General features: G+C 36.0%; 1 protein-coding gene across 11 annotated transcripts in view; it reads left to right on the top strand.

Moving 5' to 3' along the window:
• The window catches only part of trol (terribly reduced optic lobes), a 1,731,230-nt gene that overhangs the window by 439,833 nt on the left and 1,270,075 nt on the right, over nucleotides 1–21,322 (top strand). For all 11 annotated transcript variants that reach the window (XM_090387691.1, XM_090387694.1, XM_090387699.1 and 8 more), the window contains 2 exons: nucleotides 5,453–5,566; nucleotides 11,958–12,074. In XM_090387691.1, coding sequence (XP_090243817.1) covers nucleotides 5,453–5,566; nucleotides 11,958–12,074 — 231 coding nt within the window. The remainder of the gene's footprint in view (nucleotides 1–5,452; nucleotides 5,567–11,957; nucleotides 12,075–21,322) is intronic.

The following is a 21,322-nucleotide window of genomic DNA, read 5'->3' on the forward strand; positions in this document are numbered from 1 at the left end:
TTCAGGCAGTTTATTTTCTCCAGTACATATCCTAAAAACAACAACATATGCATAGTTCCTTTGGTGATCATAGTATTGTAAATATTTCCTGCACCATCGATTTTGTCAATTTTTGATTGAGACTGAAAATAAAGAACTAACACATCCCACTGCTCAATAATAATTTTTATTACATTGCCATGGGATAACCAACGTGTTTGTGCTAATTTGGGGATTTTATGCTTAGCAGTATCTACAACATCTTGAATCATTTTGAACTCGTTTAATCTTTTACTACTACGGGAAAAATAACAAGAGATGTCTTTTATAAATATTTCTAGATATGATGGCAGTACCTTGACTGAATGACTAGCACATAATGCAAAAGAATGGCAAACACATGCCATTATAAATACTGATGGTACATACTTTTTTAGCAATGACTGGTACCACTCTTAGTACCCATCATAGTGGCACAATTATCACTTCCAGAGCCAACGAGATTACTTATTTGAATGTTTTTTTCTATGAAAAGATCTTTTACAGCTTGATAAAGCCCTTCTGAAGTACCATTTTCGACACAGAGTGTCAAGTAACACATCTACAACATCAAGTTTTTGAATATCAAAATATCTAACAAACAACAGCTAGAACTTGCGATAGAGATAAATCTGTACTTTCATCTATTATCATTGAAAACTTGTTGTTTCTGCATATGTTAGAAATGTATATATTTTCATGATAGGCTATGCCATCTTGTATAAGATAAGAGACTTTAGTCGCCTTCATCTGAACTTGTTTTGCAATATTGCTATCATGAAATGCTTTCTTACATGCTTCTATAAGGTGATCACATTGCGCAAATGGAATATTATGCTCAGAAATGAGTGCAGCAATTGTTAACTCTGCCTTTGCTACTTCTTCATTCTCCGTAGGTTTTGTGAAGAACGTGTCTAATGTTGAACTTGTCTTAGCAATATCTGCACTTTTTTTTTTTTTAACTGTATTTTTATGCACTAGTAACATCGATTTATTGGCATTCTTTAATTTCATTTCACAACAAATACAGTAAGACGCACCTTTTTCATTACTGTCTTCTTTCAACCAATCTTTAATTCCGGATCTTCTAACCATTCATTTCTAAAATTTTGAGTATACCACCGTTTACTCATCTTTCTCTGTGGGGAACAAGTTTCAGACATTGTGGGCAATTTGTGGGTATGGCTAATTAGCAATTATCTTATTTAAAATGTTCTATAAAATAAAAAATAAATCACTAATCCATTAACATAAAATAGAAATAGTCACTACAATTTAAATTTATTATATCACTGTATGTAGTACACGCATAAATGTAAAAATCACACCAAATAATGCAATAATACCACGAACGATCACGAAAGACTGTGCAGTAAAGACCGCCTTCCGCCTGCTCAATAGGCTGTGCATACATGTTAGTAACACGAACATGTATGCTTACATGTATGAACATGTAAGCGTAATTTCATAGTGTAGAACCCTGCGAAAACTTTGAAATCCTTTTACATTTGTAATATTTTGTACAAGCACTTGAGATATTACAAATTATGATCGGTATTGTTAGAATATAAAATTAAGAAAATTGTAAACTGTTATTAAATGTATTAAATTTTATTGTATTTACAAGAAATAAAAATAAATTTTGACTTAAAATTAAAAATTAACGAAAAAATCCAGATAATGAGATATTTTTGTGAAAAAAACCTATCAACCCAGATGACAATCAAAAAACCAGATCTGGGTGGAAAAACCCAGGAGTGGGAGCCCTGTTCTTAATATCATTAGTGCCAACGTGTACAACTATATTACCTTTTGTGCCCTTAAAAGATGATATCCGCTCTACAACGTCATCAACCTTCGTCCCTGGCAGACATACCCTGGTCCTGTTCCATCTATATTTTTAGAAAGCACGTTTCCCTGACAATAGTCACCAACAACTACTAGTTCTTTTGGAACCAGTGCATTCTGCCTTGGGGGCTGCCGCTATGTTGCTTGATGACCAAGTGCAAGCTCTGGCATTGGTGTGGGCAGCTGAGAGCTTGATGGGCCACTCACTTTTAATCCTTCAAGGGCATCCACCCTGTCCTTCAAGCTCTCATATAGGCCCATAACCACGTTGAGTTGTCGCCTGATTTCCTTACACTCCTTGCATCGCGCACACACAAAGACATCCCCCATGGCAGTTTCATGTCCCGTACCCGACTGCTCCACAAACATCAAGCAAGTAGTGCATTTTAAAAGGCTGTGATTCAGAGGGCAACTGCCCCCCTCAGTTCTCCCCTGAGCCACAGCACTCCCATTAGCTTGAGCCTTTTGCTTTGCTGCTCTGGTCTGAGTCATGATTTCGATTTAATTTCAATAAAATTTCAATTTCAGTACAAAATTAAAACCCTGAACTTATATCTCAACACAGTTATAATGCTATATTTATGTTTCAGTATCGAGTTTTATCTACGAAATCCCTTTATATAACTTCCGTATCAAGTTAAGTATTAATTATTTACTTTTACTAATTATTTGTTACGTAACCTAAGTCGTTATATGTATATTTAAAAGTACTATTTAATTGACAATGAAATTCAACAAGATTAATAATTTTACTGATTAATTGACAATATTATGTACTATACTATATTAAGCTTATGCTATCTAGTTCGAGATATTTTGTATTGCTTAACAACGGCGGCAATTTACGAATGGTAAACACGTGGATTTGATACCCTTACCGATACTAAGTAATACCTACAAAATCTCTATCTAAGTTACTTTAAACTAAGTATCGTAAATAGGAATATAAAGCTACTCTAGAAAATAAGTTAATATGCCAATTTAAGCTAATAAAACAGAAAATAAATCAGAAAAAACTTCTCTGTTCCAGGAGTGGAAAAGCTACATCCGCACAGGCTACCCTTGTTCTCAAACTTTATAAGTTTTATTTTATTTTCCCGAGGCTCGAACCCATGTCGTCGTTACTGGCGGTCTGGTGCTTATCCCCATGGCTACCCTTTCACTTATTTTCTATTGTCTTTTTCTAGTCTAATAAAGGAGGTAGCACTCATATATTTCCTTCAAAATCATAATATATGGGGCTATGCCTTGTCTTTCCAGTGCCCAAAACATTGCCTTATGCTGTATGGAGTCAAATGCCTTTTCATAATCCACAAATGCCAGGCATAATGGTGTTTTTTTATTAATTTGCTTTCTCCATTAGCTGTGATATTACATGAAGGTGATCCATAGTTGAGAATCCTGTCCTAAAGCCAGCTTGCTCTTTCAGTTTATTCTTATCAAGTATTCTTTCAAACACATTTCCAAGCTGAAGTTGTAGTTAGAAATTAATCGATGGCAGAATGGCATGTTTTATATAATTCTGAGGTGAGAATTAGACATCAGTGCCCTCTATCCTTTCATAGATGTAATTTTAATTTATTTAAGAAAATCAAAAACAACAGTGGCCCCAATACTGAACCCTGGGAAACCCCACTTCTTACATTAACCCAATCTGAGGAATAACCATTTATCACAACCTCCTGCCCTGAAGCCACCCTGCTATCCATCTAAGGATTTTCCCCGTGATTTCAACCTATTCCAGCTTGTAAAGCACTGCCCATGTCTTGTTTCAGTAAAGCATTTGACTGAGTCAAATGCTTTGCTGAAATCTAAATAAACATTATGAAAATATTCCCTAAATCCAACTCATGAGTCATTTTCCCTTTTGCTGCATACCATGCTGCATATTCTTCAGAATTCCATTTATATCTAAATGATCCTGAAATCTACTCTTGAATATTGCCTCCATGATTTTCCCTACTACTGAAGTTAGACTTATTTTGTTGATAATTTCCCATTACTCTCTTAGAACTGCCCTTATGTATAGGAGATACATTGCAACTTTTCCAATCCAATGGAATCTTTCCTGAGCCCAGTGATGCTCATATAATTAGCCTCAATGGTTCAATGCACTCACTTTGCCATCTTCCTTAAAATTATAGGGTATATGCCCTCAACCCCACAAACTTTACTTGCCTATAGGCTTGAAACCTCTTTAATTATATAATCATGTGGAATTTCAATATCATTAATTACATATTTTTTAACTTCACTCCCTTAATTTCTCATTGACATGAAGGGGTTTTCTTCTGTAAATATTGATGCAAAATAACTGTTGAGTTCATCTGCACTATCTAATACTATTCCATGTCCATTACATAAGGGTCTGATCTGGTTTGCCCTTCTCTGCTTTACATTTTATATATGTGAAGAATTCCTTATCCCCACTCTTTGCTAGCAGATTTCTCATAATCTGCCTTTGCCAGCCTAACCTTTTCTGTGGCATTATTTCGGATCAATTTATAGCTGTTATAAGCTTCAGTACATTTTATTGCTCTAACTTTTCCATGCTGTCTTTTTCTGCTCAAAAAATATATATAGAAATTAAATCACTAAATCTATAAACTTTCCTGAATTTTGAGCTGCATTGGAGGATTTTTTTTTTTTTTGTGGCCTTTAAAAAGCAAGTTATGACACCAAAAACTGCATAATAGCTTCCAACTTTTCCAGTAAATCTTATTGGTATCTTTGTGTGTGTGTGTGTAGCTGGTTCTCACACTTGATCTCTAGAAGCTTTTTTGTTTTCATTATCACTAGAACTTGCATCATTTCATTTTTGCAAATTTCAGAATTGATTCATTTAATTTTTGTTTCTTCTGCTCCAGTTCAACTTTTTTTTTTTTTTTTAGATGCACCTGATATATCAATTTCCTTCACACACACTTTTTTTAAGACTAGACATCACACTTAATTCAACACATTTTTCTAAAACTTTACTATTGAAATATATAGTAACTAAATATACTGAAGATTTAATTAAGAAAGAAACAGTGAAATGAAACTAAACAAAGGCAACCATGTGACAATGCACTTGTGGTGTTTTGTTTATCTGAGTGATTTGCTGTCTGGGATATTGCTTGTAAGCAATATCCCAGAGAAACCAATTAATAACAAAATGTTTATAAGGAATTAAATTTTTAAAGTTTATTTTTCAGTACATACAGTAATTTCATGTTAAAAACTTAAATCATTTTTTAAAAATACAGTGACAATGCATTTTTTTATCAATGTATATTTTTGTACTGGTTTTTCTAAAGTTAATGAATTTCTGTGTTTTTATATAAGCTGAGCTTAATTTTTCAGTCACAAGGCCTCTAGAATTTATAGGCCCTGGGCAGTCTCCCACATCCTTTGTCACATGTGTTAAAAACTAAGTGTGTGTGAATTCACACAAGCATGCATGCACACAAACAAAGCTGCATGGTAGAATTCTAAATATTTTAGAAATTGACATTTTGAAAATTTCATTTTAATAGGGTGTGAAATGAATTTTAAATTAATAATTCTTCATCTTAAGTACTTTTGTGAAATTTTTTCCCTGTAGCTGGTCTTTGTGAAGCTGACCAGTTTCGATGTGATGATGGCACTTGCATTCCAAGTACTTCCCGTTGTGATAGGAAATATGATTGTCCAGATGGATCAGATGAGCAGTCATGTCGTATGTTCTCAAACAATTTTACTATTTTAAATGAATATATATAATTTTCATTAAAGTTTAAAATACTTTTTTAACTTATTTCTTATTACAGCTTTTTCATCTCACTTTAAAAATCAGTTACATGTATGTAAAATTGCCAGTTTAATTTTTTGCTGATATGTGTTGCATCATTCCAGTCATTTATAAACAATTTCACTCTATGTACACAACCTGGGATATCTGTACAATTCCTTTAATAAATAGTATTGATATTATTAGTGACAAATGATGCAAGAAATCAAGCTCATACAGCAGCAGCCAAGAAAAAACCTTCCCACATCACCTGTCCATCTCATCCAATACTTTATTTAGTTCTTTCTTTAATTTGTTCAAATTACCCACTTCCACCATAATAGATGTTTGTTCCAACAATCAACTACCTGCTAGTTGAAATCAAACTTCCACATGTCTATCCTGCAATCATTCCTCATGTGAGTGGTCTGAGCAAGAGGAAGAATACTATCAGCATTGAGTCTGCCCAATCCAGTCTAAACTTTAAACAACTCAATCAGATTGCCTTGTAGGTGTTTAGTCTCCATGTGCTAAATTGGTAAAAACATCCTTTTGTACCTCTTGCCAATCTTGTTGCCATTCTCTGCATCCATTCCAGCAGTTCCTCATCCTTCCTAAAATGAGGCTGTCAGATCTGTATGCAGAACTAAAGATGCAGCCTAACCATTGACTTATACAACTGGGATAATCATCTCCTTATACCTGCTAGCAAAATTTCTGTATATCATTGATAAAACACCATGAGCTGTACTGTCTGCATTGCTCTGAAAACTATCTGACTGCACAATAACCCAAGTCTTTCACTTTACATTACACTGAATGTAGTACCCCCTGGTTGTTATGTTAATCTAAGATTACTGCTACCCATGCATTAGTACCTTGAATTTTTTAATGTTAAACTTCAATTGCTATTTCTTACCCCATCTGTCTACTTTTTTAGATCTGGTTGGAGTAACATACTTTGATTGCTGTCATTAACCACCATACCAACCTTTGTGCCATCTGAAAAATAGACAAAGCCTGATGTCATTTAATAAATAAAGAAAATAATGTATCCAGCACTAACCACTGGGGTACTCCATATATAACAGTAGTCCATGAAGAGCAGCCCATTAATAAGCACTTTGTCTTCTCCCACTCAACAATCCCTTTATCAATAGCACTAACTTGTCTTTAATGCTGCACTGCTCCAGTTTTTACAGCAGACTTTTATATGATAGTATCAAAAGCTTTCCTGGAATACAAGTATATGATATAAAAATTTTTTGAATCCATTTCATTGTTACTACATCATAGTATCCAATCAAATTGGTCAGACAAGATTTCCCTTTAACAAATCCATGCTGTGACTGCAGTATAATTGTTGACTGCTGTTATTGTTGGCAGCTCAATTGTCAGGGAGCTGGGAATACACTATGTAAGAAAGATAAGTGGAACAGGACCAGGGTATGTCTGCCAGCGGCAAAAGTTATGATGTTGTAGAGCAGATATAACCTTTTAAGTGCACAAAAGTGATATTGTTGTACCTGTTGGAACTAACGACATTAAAAGTAAGAGATCTGCAGATTTACTCAACAAGTACAGGTCAATGTTGAAAAAAGTCATGGGTTAGGGTTGAAAGTGAAAGCGTCTGTAATTCTACCCAGACACGATAGGAGGTAGTATATGATGAGAGCCTTGTCAATCAATCCAGCCCTGGAGAGATTGTGTAAGGCTCAAGGGGGTAGAATTTTTTTCAGCCTAGTCTGTGCTTCTTTACAAGGACTGCTTCTACAGGAATGGGGTACCCTTAAATAGAAAGGGTGCAAGAATATTTGCTGATGCTATCGAGGCAGTGTTAGGTGGGTCGGAAAACTGCTAGCTTGGAGGGGAATACACAGAGTAAAAGGTTAACAGTGGTCGCAAGCAGAGGCAAAAGTGATTCTTGCACTGCTTCTATTAGAATGAGCAGCAGCCTGGAAAGCAAGGTAATGGGGATTTCCAGGACTGCTGGGATTCATAGTGGAACAAGTAAATACATGGGCTGTGTTAGAGTAACTAAGAATAGAAACTAAGAGTATACTTGCATATGCACCAATGCTAGGAGTATAATTAATAAATTTGAGTTTGAAGTGCTGGTCCAGTTATCAAAGGGGGATATTGTTGGGATATTAGAGATGTGGTGTCACACAGATAAAAGCAGTGTAGAATTGGAATTTGGGGAGTACAATGCGTACAGAAAGGATACAAGACAAGAAGGGAGGAGGGGTTATGATGTTAGTTAAGAAACACAAAATATAAGGAAGTGCATTCAGTTAAAGTTGGTGGACAATGCAATGTTGAGTCAGTTTGGTGTGACATCAGCACTGTGTAAGGAAAAATGAGAGTAGGTGTGTGTTATAGGCCTGAAGAATATAATGAGCAATTGTGCAGAGAAATAGTGGGCCAGTAAATCAGAATGGTCATAATGGGGGATTTTTAACTTTCCAGATATTGACTGAAACTTGTGGGTTGGTCACTCACACACTAGCAAGACATGAATTTATTGAATGACTGTTTTCTACAGTAACACGTTTGAGAGGCATCCACAGGAAGTAATACTTTTGATCTGATAATCAGCAGTGATTATTCATGCATTAAGAATTTGCAGATAAAGGAACCACTAGGTGACAGTTATCACAATGTACTGATGTGGGATTTACTTAAAGATGTAACTACCATCAAGGGTAAAGGGAAAGGCTTTTGCTTTTGTAAAAGTGATTACAGGGGTTTCAGACAGTTTAAATTCTATACAGTGGGTTCAACTGATGATGTTGTTCAAATGATGATGATGAAGTTGAATTCTAAATGAGAACTTAATGCCTTTGGGGACTCAATCTTGGAGGCTACTAGACTTTTCATTCCAACTAAGAAATACTGTTCAAGGTTTAGGCCTAAATGGATGTCAGATGAATTAATGAGGCTCATGGCAGAGAAGAAAAATGTATGGGATCCATATAAATTATCAGGCAACACAGAAGCCTGTGGCAATTATAAGCTAGTATGTAATCAAGTTGCAAAGGAGGTTAGGCAAGCGAAGGCAGATTACAAGAAATGTTTGGCAAGAGATGCAAAGAAACATCGAAGAGTTCTTTATTTATGTGAATTCTAGATGGAAAGGGATGAATCAGAGTGGACCACTTACCATAAATGGGTTGGATATTTGATGATCATGCTCAGGTAGCTGATAAACTGAATGAGTATTTTAGATCTACATTCACACAGGAGGAGTTATTCAAGGAGGGGAATGCCAGAAGTTTATCAAACTCTAACAGGGTGCTAAGTGTTTTGTAATAACTGATAGCAAAGTGGAGGAGAAATTGTTGCAGTTACGCATAAGAAAGGCACTTAGGGTGGATGGGATCTATCCAGTTATATTAAAGGAGGCAGCAAAGGAAGTAAGTGGCACCTCCGTAGCCAGGTGGGAAGGAGCAGCAGTGCGTAGCACATGCTTCTTGATTAGACTGGGGTTCGAGCCCTTCACTACCTAGTACAGAGGATGCGGAAAGGTCAGGGAATGACCACCACATATCCTGGAGCAATATGGCTTTAGTTGCTAATGCTCCTAAAAACCAAATAAGAAAACAAGCAAGCGGAATGCTGATGGGATTAGCATTAGCAAAGGCACATGATGCAAGAAAGCAATCTTATATAGCATCAGCAAAAAAAAAAACCCTTTATTTCACCCATCCACTCGCTCCAAATGTTTGTCAAGTTCTGCCTTGAATCTATTTAAGCTATCAACTTCTACAACGACAGATGGAAGTTTTTTCCAGCAATCAACCACCCGCTGGGTAAAGGCAAACTTCCGCACATCTATCCTACAGCCGTCTTTCCTCAATTTGAATTTATTCCCTCTCAGGCAATTATTCTGAGCAAGAGGAAGAATTTCATATTAAATTATTAAATATTTCTTGTGTTTATCTTCAACAATTTCTTCTCCACTTTTACTCTCAATTATTAGAAGATTATCTAGCTTACTGCCAAAGTTGAATACACCTCTGGCATTCCCCTCCCTGAATAACTCGTGTGAATGTCGATGCAAAATATTCATTTAGTTTGTTAGTTGCCTGAACAGGATCTTCAACAGTTGACCATCGATATCAAGTGGACCAATCTGATTCATCCCCTTCCTTCTAGAGTTTACATAAGTAAAGAACTCTTTGCTGTTTTTTTTTGCATTCTTTGCCAAAGATTTCTCATAATCTGCCTTCGCCTGCCTCACCTCCTTTTGTAACTTAGTTACAGACCAGCTTATATCTATCATAGACTTCTGTGTCACATGTTAATTTATATGTATCCCATGCATTTTTCTTCTCTGTCACATGTCTAATTAGTTCATCTGACATCCATTTAGGCCTCAATCTTGAACAATATTTCCTTGTTGGTATGAAAAGCCTAGTAGCTTCCAAGATTAATTCATTGAATGCTTCTCATTCTGCATTTGCTGTTGGTAACATCAGTTGGTTCCATGGTATTGAATTTAAATACTGTCTCAGATTACTGTAGTCACCTTTACAAAAGTAAACACCCTTCCCTTTACCCTTGGTGGTAGTTACCTCTTTGAGTAAATCCCACTTCAGCACACTGATCACTGCCCCCTACTGGTTCCTTTATCTGCAGATTCTTGATGCATGAAGAATCATTATTGATAATCAGATCAAGAGGATTACTCCCTCTAGTTGCCTCCCGAACTTGCTGCTGTAGAAAACAATCATCCAATAAATCCACAAAAGCCTTTCTAGTATGCGAGTGACCAACCCACAAATTCCAGTCAATATCTGGGAAATTAAAATCCCCCATTATAAGACACTAATTTACTGGCCCACTATTTCTCTGCACAATTGCTCATTATACTCATCAGATTCATTAGGCCTATAACACACTCCTGCTCATTTTTCCTTTCCCAGTGCTTATGTCACACCAAACAGACTGAACATTGCATTGTCCACCAACATCAGTTGGATGCACTTCCTTAGATTTTGTGTTTCTTAACTAACAGCATAACCCCTCCTCCCTTCCTGTCCTTTCTATCCTTTTCGTACACATTATACTCCCCAAATTCCAGTTCTGCACCACTTATGTCTCTGATATCCCAACAATATCTGCCTTTGATGTCTTGACTAGCACTTAAAGCTCATCGAATTTATTAACTATACTCCTAGCATTGGTGTACATGCAAGTATACATGCTCCTGTTTCTTCTCTTAGTTACCGTAACACAGCCCATGTATTTAATTGTTCCACTATGACTCCCAGCTGTCCTGGAAATTCCCATTGCCTTGCTTTCCAGGTTGCTGCTTAACTGTATTTCAATATAAGTAGTGCAAGAATCACTTACCTCTGCCAGTGGCTACTGTTAATCTATTGGTCTGTGTATACCCCCCCAAGCTAGCAGTTTTCCGAGCCCCTGACTCTGCCTCGATAGCGGCAGCAAATATTCTTGCTCCCTTTCTATTTAAGTGTATCCCATACCTGTAGAAGCTGTCTCTCCTGTTAATAAGCACAGACCAGGCTGTGATTTTATCATTTAGTGTATTAAGATGTTTACACTCATTATATAAATTAAAAAAAAAGTAATTGAAGTGACCATTTTGGGAAAACAAAAAAAACAAAAACAAAACCATGTCTTTTGAATAGTGACCCTGCACATGTGAAACTTAAAGAATAATTCTGAAACACTTGTATTTAGAAAGTTTAATATTTACAGTTCATAAGCATTAGCTAAGCCTAATAAGAATTTTAATAATCAGTTTTACAGCATATTTATTTAATTTTTATTTTCAGTTTATATAACTGAGTACAGATTTCATTTCTTGCTTTGTGACAGTTTTTCTTTAAATCAAAATGCATATACTTCACCATCATTAGGTTTCAATCTGGAAGAAGCTTTCTGCTCTCACTGAAGACAGTGCCAATTACTTGGTGTTACCTTTGGCCTTATGTTCAGCTTAAAGAGAAATAACATTCTCCCCAATGCTGCTAAGTTTCCAATATATTTTTTAATTGTATAGCATTGCCTGAATTGGTTAATCAACTATACATTTAAAAATCTGAGACACAGCTGGGACAGCTGTTTTGAAGCTCTTCTCATCAGCTGATAGGTAGCTGACAGCACAAGGAAACATGTGCTGAGCTTTAGACAATGTATTTTGTGCATGTGACAGGCAAGCTGTGTATGGAAGTAAAACTTCCTTTTAAAAGCATGGTAGTAATGTAATCACAGCATTATAGGCAAAGCATATGAATTTTGATTTGATTTCAACTATTTTTCTTTTTTATTTTATTTTTAATGTAAATATTGTTTTACAATTATTTTCTAGGACCTTCTGTGTGTCGATTTGATCAATTTCATTGTTCAGATGGTACTTGTTTAAATATAGCACAGCGTTGTGATGGTAATGCTGATTGTTCTGGTGGAGAGGATGAAGCTGGTTGTGGTATGAAGTTGCTTTTTCAATTTAATTATGCTAATATTGTAATCACATCAGAACTTAAATTTTTAGCATTATTTTTATAATGAATGCAAAGGCCAAAAAAGGAAATATCACTAAAATGATATGATAAAACCAACCACAAAAGAAAATAAGATATAGGACAAACAAAGCAAGGAACAAAAATACTGTTGCATCCAATTTCGTCAGAAGTGCCCCCCCCTCCCCAGGTTACGACAGTCATTAATAATCTGCTTATATTCTGTTTTCAACTTCATTTCTTCCTTTTTGCTGACAGTCTGATCTAGCTGTGAGTGCTTAATCTATTCTGTTCTTATAGTTACTGTATCAGGGCCTCCGTGATGTGATTTTATTACTTTGGTGAGTTGGAATTTCAGTTAATGTCTGCCTCTGTCCATTGCAGTAATTTGCATTATATTTGAAATGCAGTAATGTTCAAGGATATTGTATCTACGAGCTTTGTGAGGATGCTTAAGCTGTCTTGGTTTAATTTTTCACTGCATAAGGGAAATTTTTCACTACCAGTGAGGGCCCTTGGCACAAATTCTAGGTGGAGCATTTGCAATCCCAGCTTGTTTGAACTATTTAGCGGTTCTTTCCTTTACTCTTCTATTTGCTTTGCATATTTGTTTTCCCTCGAATAATCTATTGGGTTATTTGATGAATTTGTTTGGCATCCTTTCTGTCCTCTTCTCTTACTTTATTTAATTATTGTATTTTACTTTCCCCATCCTCAAGTTGATTCCTCTCCTATACCATTATAACTACTACTCTTTCTACTTACATACTTGAATTGGTGCAGAGAAAGATTGGTGAAGGGAACAAAAGGTGCTCTTACCTAGAAAGGCTTCAGTTCTGTAAATTGCAGCATCTGGAGACTGTGGGGAGATCTGATTGAAGTGTTTAAATCCTTGAATGGATTGAGTAAGCCAAATGTTAATATTATTCTTATTCTTGCTGAGATTACACATGAGAGGACAAATTCAAGTTGAGGAATGATGATTGCAGGACAGATGTGTAGAAGTTTGCTTTCAGCCAGCTGGTGTTTTTTTTTTCTTTTTGGCTGATGCTATATAAGCTTTCTTGCATCATTTGCCACCACCACTACTACTAATGCCAGATCCTCCCATTGTAGGATGAGCATTACTATCCCAGCATGTCAGAGTACAACTTTTTAGCAGTCTGCTGCAATATCTATCTGTCATATTTAGCACTGTTGCTTACCTCAAATTCCAAAAAAATTCTAAATATTTGTGTATTTGAATTCTGCTAATACATCTCATTACATTAAACATAATTGTATACATCATAAATTGTTAAAATTAAACAATTTATGTAGTTTATGGCCATATTTTCATGACATCAAAAATGATCACATACCCTACATAGTCTATCTTTCTTCTTACTTGTGTACCAAAGCTAGGACCACCTATTTTGGCATGCACTGTGTGACCCCAGCTTACTCCAAATCTTTCAGCAGTGTGTGTAATCTGTAATTTTTTTATATTTTAGGTATATCCTTTATTGTATGAAATTTAGTAATTTTACTTGTCACTTTTCTTTTTACAGTAATATTTAAAAATATTATGAATTAAACTGTTAAAATATCAATTTGCAGTCCATAGACCCCCACTTGGAACTATGGACTGCAAATTGATTTTAAAATATATGCATATTTTAAAATCTCAGTATCTTGTTTTGTTTGGTTTTCTTAGTTTTCTGTTTTAATCTATTTGCATTGCCAGAAATGTACAAAATGTTATTAGCATTAGCAGTGGCATATGATGCAAGAAAGCATCAGCCAAAAAAAAAAAAGGCCCTTCCCATTTCACGTATCCATTCCCAAGAGCTTGTTCTTCTTTGAATTTATTTAAGTTTTCAACTTCCACAGTGTAGATGGAAACTTGTTCCAGCAATGAACCACTCGCTGGCTAAAAGCAAATTTCCACATCTATTCTGCAACTATCTTTCCTCATTTTGAATTTGTCTCCTCACAGGCGTAATCTGAGCGAGAGGAAGAATCACATCAGCATTTAGTTTGCTTAAGTCATTGAAGCTTTAAACACCTCAATTAGATCACCTTTCAGGTGCCTAGTCTCCAGATGCTGCAATTTGCAGAACTGAAGCCTTTCTTGGTAAGAGCACCCCTTTGTTCTCGTCTTCGATCTCATTGCACTTCTCTGTACTCATTCCAACAGCTGTACATCCTTTCTAAAATGAGGCCTCCAAACCTGTATGCAGTATTCAAGGTGTGGCTTGACCAGTGCCTTATACAAAGTGATAATCACCTGAACGCTGCTAGCAAAATTCCTGTATATCATTGACAAAACTCCATGAGCTATGCTGGCAGCCTGTCTGCATTGCTCAGAGAACTTAACATGTGGCTGCACGATGACCCCAGGCCTTTTTTATTCTCCACTACCTTGAGTGTAGTGGAGAATAGCAATGTACCCACACAGTTGGCACGTTACTCTGGGGTTATTGTTACCCATATGCAGTACTTTGCATTTGTCAATGGTAAACTTCAGTTGCCACTTCTCAGCCCATCTGCGTAAATTTTCTAGATGCTGTTACAGTAGCATACTGTCATTACTGCCATTAATAATCCTACCAACCTTTGTATTGTCTGTAGATTTGAACACTAACCTGATTATGGATCCAATGAACTATCATAGTTGTGGTCCCCTGACAAAGTTTACTATAATGTTCCATTTTACTTTGCTTTCTTCCCAGCAATGATATTATACCTATTAAGAAGGGATTGAATCAGATTGGTCCACTTGATATTGATGGTTTGACTGTTCATGATCCTGTTCAGATAGCTGATAATCTGAATGAGTATTTTGCATCTACAATCATGCATGAGGAGTTACTAAAGGAGGAAATTGCCAGAAGTTTATCAAACTGTAACAGAGTACTTAATGATTTTGTAATAACTGAACCATCAAAGTGAAGGAGAAATTGTTGAATTTAAACATAAGAAAGGTACCTGGGGTGGATGGGATCTATCCAGTTATATTAAAGGAGGTGAAAAAGGAAGTAAACAAACCCTTGGCATAATTATGAAAACATCCTTGGACTCGAGAATTCCCCATGCACTGGAGATGTGAAAATGTATCCCCAATTCACAAAGGGGGATCTAAGGTTGACACGAGTATTATAGACCAGTTAAACTTCTGTTCTGGGGAAAATTATCAAGTCACTGGTTAATGATGCATTGCAGGATCATCTAGACAAGACAGCAGTAATATATCAGACACAGCATGGGTTTGTTAAGGGGAAGTCTAATTTGATTGGATACTATAACGTGGTCACAAAGGAATTGGATGCAAAAAAAGTAATTTCGATATCATATACTTGGATTTCAGGAAAGCTTTTGATACTGTTGCGCATGGAAGACTACCATACAAATTGGAGCAGTATGGTACTAAGGGTGGTTGAGTGGGAGAAGATAGAGTGGTAATGAATGGACGCTGCTCTTTGTGTACTAATGTTATTAGTGGAGTCCCTCCAGGGTTTGGTGTTGGGCCCACTGTTTTGTATATTTATTAATGATATTGATGAAGGTATATCAGGCTTAATGTCGAAGTTTGCAAATGATACAAAGGTTGACAAGGTTAAATAAATAAATAAATAAATAAATAAATAAATCTTTATTGTGAAGTAGATTTACAGCACAATATCCCATCACGGCGACGAGCGCCAGGGGTTCACATATAGATAACATAAGTACAAATTCAAATGGCTACAAAATATAGCGAACACATACAAAAGGCTACAAAATACAGATTACAAATGCAAAAAGAAATACAAATACATCATAAAAACAAGGAGCTGAACACAAATAAAGAAAAACAAATACAAGTTGGCAGTGATTCAGGTTTCAAGTGATTCAGGTTTCAAGGTTGTTAATGGCAGTGAGCTACTGCAACAGGATCTAGAAAATTTGGGCAGATGGTTTGATAAGTGGCAACTGAAGTTTAACATTGATAAATTCAAAGTACAGTAGACTCTTGATTTTCCGGGATAGATGGTAAATAACAAATTCCAGTTAATCGATTTCCTGGTTAATCCAAAAACACAGAAGTCCCCGACATAAGTAAGAGACTCGTTCCAGGACTTCTTTCGTCGTCGGGTTTTACGTAACTCGGGAATGACTAGTAACATATTGCTACTATATTATTGACAAATCTGAATTCAGCGCAATACTTGTTAATGTTTAACCATTTTCATACATTCTGATTAGTTTAATTTTCTGATCCAACTCGATCACTTTCCTTTTCTTGATAGATTTAATAGTAGCGCTGTCACTTATTCTCTTAGTCGGCACCATGATAACAGTCAAAATTCAATTTTCTGAAAAGAATTTCACAGGGCTAAGGCAAATTCACTATTATCATCCTGCACGAGCTCACTTTTTATGAGCTCACTTTTTACTAGTTGACCTCCAGAATTGGAGGTCAACAAAAAAACAATTTGCACTTTCCTTTTTATTGGGTTTCTGTTAGCGCAATCAGTAAACTCGATCTTATTTATTTGCAATAATACCAATAGCTGGAATTCTGTGGGTTTTTATGCTATTATGGTGAAATGCATGTGTCCCCTTCACTGAAATCTTCAGTCCTATAAAAAAAAAGAACCATAAATAATTGTAAGAATCTTCTCTTCCTATTTTTTTGCTTGTTATTCCGATCTCACTTGTGCAATTTGTGCTTGCCGTGATCATCGTTATTGATTGCTTATTATTATTTTTTTTGTTGTTTTAAATTTTACAGTCCTAAAAGAAAAATTGAGTGAAAACAAATTTACATAAATCCATAGTTGCGTAAGTCAGGGACTTACTGTATCAAAAAATGTTCAGCAACCTACTTAAAAAATATGGCGATAGATAAAAAAACTTACACACATACTACTTATGTGTCCAATACGATGCTTCCCTTTATTTTTTGCGATGCCTGTTTTAAATCTAATAGCTTCCCTTTATTTTTTACAATGTCGCGTATGGTTTGGTCACCAACATTATAATGGTTCATTAGAGATTTAACGGATGCACCGTTTTCAAACTTTTGAATAATTTCAAGTCTTTGTTTAACTGAAAGCGCAACTCTTTTGCATTTACCCATCACTTTTCTCATTTCAAAACAAAAAATATATATATATATTTACTATAAGAAAAAATTTCTAGATCCCTGACATAAATAACGAAACACAACTTGTCTTTTTGCAGTCTGACGGAACACAACAATCGACACGACGCACTAAAACAAACTAAAAATTTTTTTTTTTTGAGTGGCAGGTGTAAAGACAGTAGTGGTTGGAAGATAATAGGTACACTAATCTCCGAATGATGACTTATAACGCCGGTTCTTGTCGCTTATTTATGACTTGCAAAATATCTGTTTATACCTATTCTAGTTATTATTTGAATTTTATGATTTCTGGTTGAGTTTTTTTTTTTTTTTTAATTTGGAGTCTTGAAATGTCCCTGTTAATCTGCTTCCTGGTTAATCCGATCCCAGTAAATCGAGAGTCTGCTGTACTGCATATGGGTAGAAGTAACCCCAGAGAAAAATATCAACTGGGTGGTACTACACTTAAGGTAGTAGAAAATGAAAAAAATCTGGGAGTAATTGTGCAGTTAGATATGAAATTTTCTGAGCAATGCAGACAGGCTGCCAGTGCAGTTCATGGGGTATTGTCAATGATATAACAGAATTTTGCTAGTAGAGAAAAGGAGGTGATTATCCCTTTGTATACGGAATGATCCTTGAGTACTACATACAGGGCTGGAGGCCTCATTTTAGGAAGGATGTTGAGTTGCTTGAGAGTGTACAAGAGGGGCAACAAGATTGGTGAAGGGAATGAAGGGGTCCACTTACCAAGAAAGGCTTAAGTTCTGCAAATTGCGGTGGCTGGAGATTAGGCACCTGCGATGGGATCTGATTGTGATGTATAAGGCCTTGAATGGGTTGAGCATGGTGAATTCTGATGGGATTCTTCCTCTTGCTCAGATTACAAACCTGAGGGGGCATAAATTCAAATTGAGGAAAGACTGTTGTAGAATAGATGTGTGGAAATTTGCCTTTAGCCAGCAATTAGTTAATTGCTGGAGGAAACTTCCATTTGTCATTATGGAAGTTTATAGCTTAAATAAATTCAAGGAAGAACTGGACAAACTTTTAGAGTGAATGGATGTGTGAAATTTTTTTTTTTTTTTTTTTTTTTTGCTGATGCTACATAAGCTGATACTTGCTTGCTTTCATCACATGCCTCCATTATTACTACTACTACTTCCATCCCAGGCCTTATATAAGTATTGCTTATTATTACCAGCATCATTTTATTCACATTATAGCAAAATTTAAGAAATATTCACATTGTAACTAGGGCGACACTGGTATTCCATATTATATGTAATCAGTATCATGTCTTTACGTTAATCACATCATTAGCATTTTTTATATCCTCTTATATCTTCCTTACAATTTCCTTTTTCTCATAGGTTGACACCTTCAGAATGAACATTTCAACTTATTACTTTCACTAAATTTCTCTTTCGTTATTTTACTTTCATCAGTACTCTTTTTAGCAGCTCAGAACTTGAAGGTGTTTGTACTTCAATTAATTCATTTCTACCTGTGCAGTTACAATTACTGTTGGCGCCTCCATAGCCAGGTGGGAAGGAGCAGCAGTGCGTAGCACACGCTTCTTAATTAGACTGGGGTTCGAGCCCGTCACCACCAAATACGGAGGATGCGGAAAGGTCAGGGAATGACCACCGCATATCCCGGAGCAATATGGCCTTAGTCGCTAATGCTCCTAAACAAAACAAAAAAAAAAAAAAAAAAACAATTACTGTCTACTTCTTCTGGAGATTATTATCTCCCCCCCCACACACACACAATAATTTGTAAGATAAGGATAAGAGTGTGTATAAAGTACAATAGAGCCCTAAGGCCAAAATAATTGAATAAATGTATTAAGCATAATTAAAGCATTCAAAGTCAGCCTTTGAGCCAATAAAGATGTAAAGTAAGAATTTAGCATAAAGGCATTAGTAGAGGCATACGATTCAAGAAATCAAGCTTATGCAGCATCAGCCAAAAAAAAAAAAAAAGTATCTGTAGAAAAGGCATGCAGCAGAAACAGTACATCTATGAGACAGAGTGGAGATCCTCTGTTAAAGAGGATTCATTAATTAATCTAACTGTCCTCTTCTGAATGGAATCTAGAAGCCTGAGAGGTTTTGGGGGGCATCACCCTAAATGTGGGAACAGTATTCCATGGTAGGGCGGATTTGCGATTTGTACAGAGTGAGCAGCTGTTTGGAAGAAAAGTAACACTGAGAGCGAAAGAGAAAACCAAGTTTTTTAGAAGTAGAGATTTGTATTGTGCTTGTGCCAAGAGAGATTAGAAGTCAGGGTAATCCCCAAAAGAGATATCATTTTGCCTAAAATTGAAGTGTCATCAAAGATAAGCATAGGAGCAGAAGAATCCTTTATGCAAGATATAAGACAAGACTGAGTTTTAGAAGGATTGAAATCAACTAAGTTGTATTTGCCCCACTGGAGAATTACGTGGATTTAAGGATTTGATAGCAGATTTTCGAGAAGCTGAAGATGATCGAGCAGGGCAAGGTTTTTCAAAATGGAAAGGGGAATGCAATGTGTTATCATCGGCAAAACTATAAATAGGATTTCCAGTCAATTGAACAAAATTATTAATATACAAGAGGAAAAGAGAGAGGGAAAGAACAGAACCTTGGGGGGAACCAACATCGGTGGAGAAGTTAGAAAATAGAGCCATCTACCATCACCCTCAGTGAGCGATCAGAGAGCAAACTGGATAACCAATTACAAAAAGTAGTTGGCAAACCATAAGATGGAAGCTTGTTTAGAATACCTTTATGCCAAACACGATCAAAAGCATTTGAGATGTCAAGAGAAACTGCTTGTGTTTTGCCAAACTTTTCCATTGAATTTGTCCATAAATGGGTAACATAAGCCAGAATATTACCAGTGGATCGGCACTGATGGAATCCATATTGATGATCATTGATCAGACAGAAGGTTTCCAGGTATTTTAAGAGTTGGCAGTTAATTGATTTCTCCATTACTTTAGAAAGAGTAGAAGTAATTGCAATGGGACGATAATTGGATGGGAGGGACTTGTCACTCTTTTTAGGAACTGGCTGGATATGAGTAAATTTCCAAGCAGAAGGAAAAACAGTTTTGGAATAAGAAAGTGAAAAAAGGTGGCAAAGAACATGAGTAAGTTCCAGGAGCGCAGGTTTTGAGAACAAGTGGAGAAATACCGTCAGGACCTGGAGCTTTCGTAGCATAAAGATTCATCAAATTCCTTCTGACATCCTTTTAATGCAAGACCACAGGAGGCATTGAATGGAGCATGGTTGGAGATGCATTCCACTATAATTGATCTAAAAAGCTACTTCTTTTTAGACTTAAAGAATGGGCTTTTTAATTTTTATGAAAATTAAGAAAACTGATTTTCATTTCAAAGTTTAAGTTTTCTAAAATAAACCTGTTATTTTAACTTCTGTTCTGGGGAAAATAATGGAGTCACTGGTTAAAGAAGCATTGCAGGATCATCTAGACAGGACTGCAGTTATTGTTCAGACAGCATGGATTTGTTAAAAGGAAAGTCTTGTCTGACCAATTTGATTGGATACTATGATGTGGTCACAAAGGAAATGGATGCAAAAAACAATTTTAATATCATATACTTGGATTTCAGGAAAACCTTTGATACTGTTGTACATGGAAGAACAAATTTGAACAAACTTTAAAAATTGGAGCAGTATGGCATTAAGAGCAAGTTGCTACTATGGATAATGGTATGGTATGGTTGAGTGGAAGAAGACAGTTGTAATCAGTGGACAGTGCTCTTCTTGGACTAATGTTATTAGTGGTCCCCCAGAGTTTAGTGTTGGGTCCATTGTTTTCTGTATTTTTCAGTGCCGGGTGGGCAAAGTGCCTGCCTGGCAACCCAAAGGTTGCGGGTTCGAATCCCGCCTTGGGCTTGGATCAAAGTACTGCAAAAACCTTGGGAGGTGCATTATGGCCACAGAAGCTGATGCGCCAATAACTATCAAAAAAAAAAAAATTTTTTTTTTTTTTCAGTGATATTGATGAAGGTATATCAGGTTTAATGTCTAAGTTTTCAGATGATAGAAAGGTTGGTAGGGTAGGTAATGACAGTCGCCAGGGTGAGCT

Source organism: Mastigoproctus giganteus, chromosome 13 (assembly GCF_048544385.1).
Source record: "Mastigoproctus giganteus isolate SK-2022 chromosome 13, ASM4854438v1, whole genome shotgun sequence".
NCBI lineage: Eukaryota > Metazoa > Arthropoda > Arachnida > Uropygi > Thelyphonidae > Mastigoproctus > Mastigoproctus giganteus.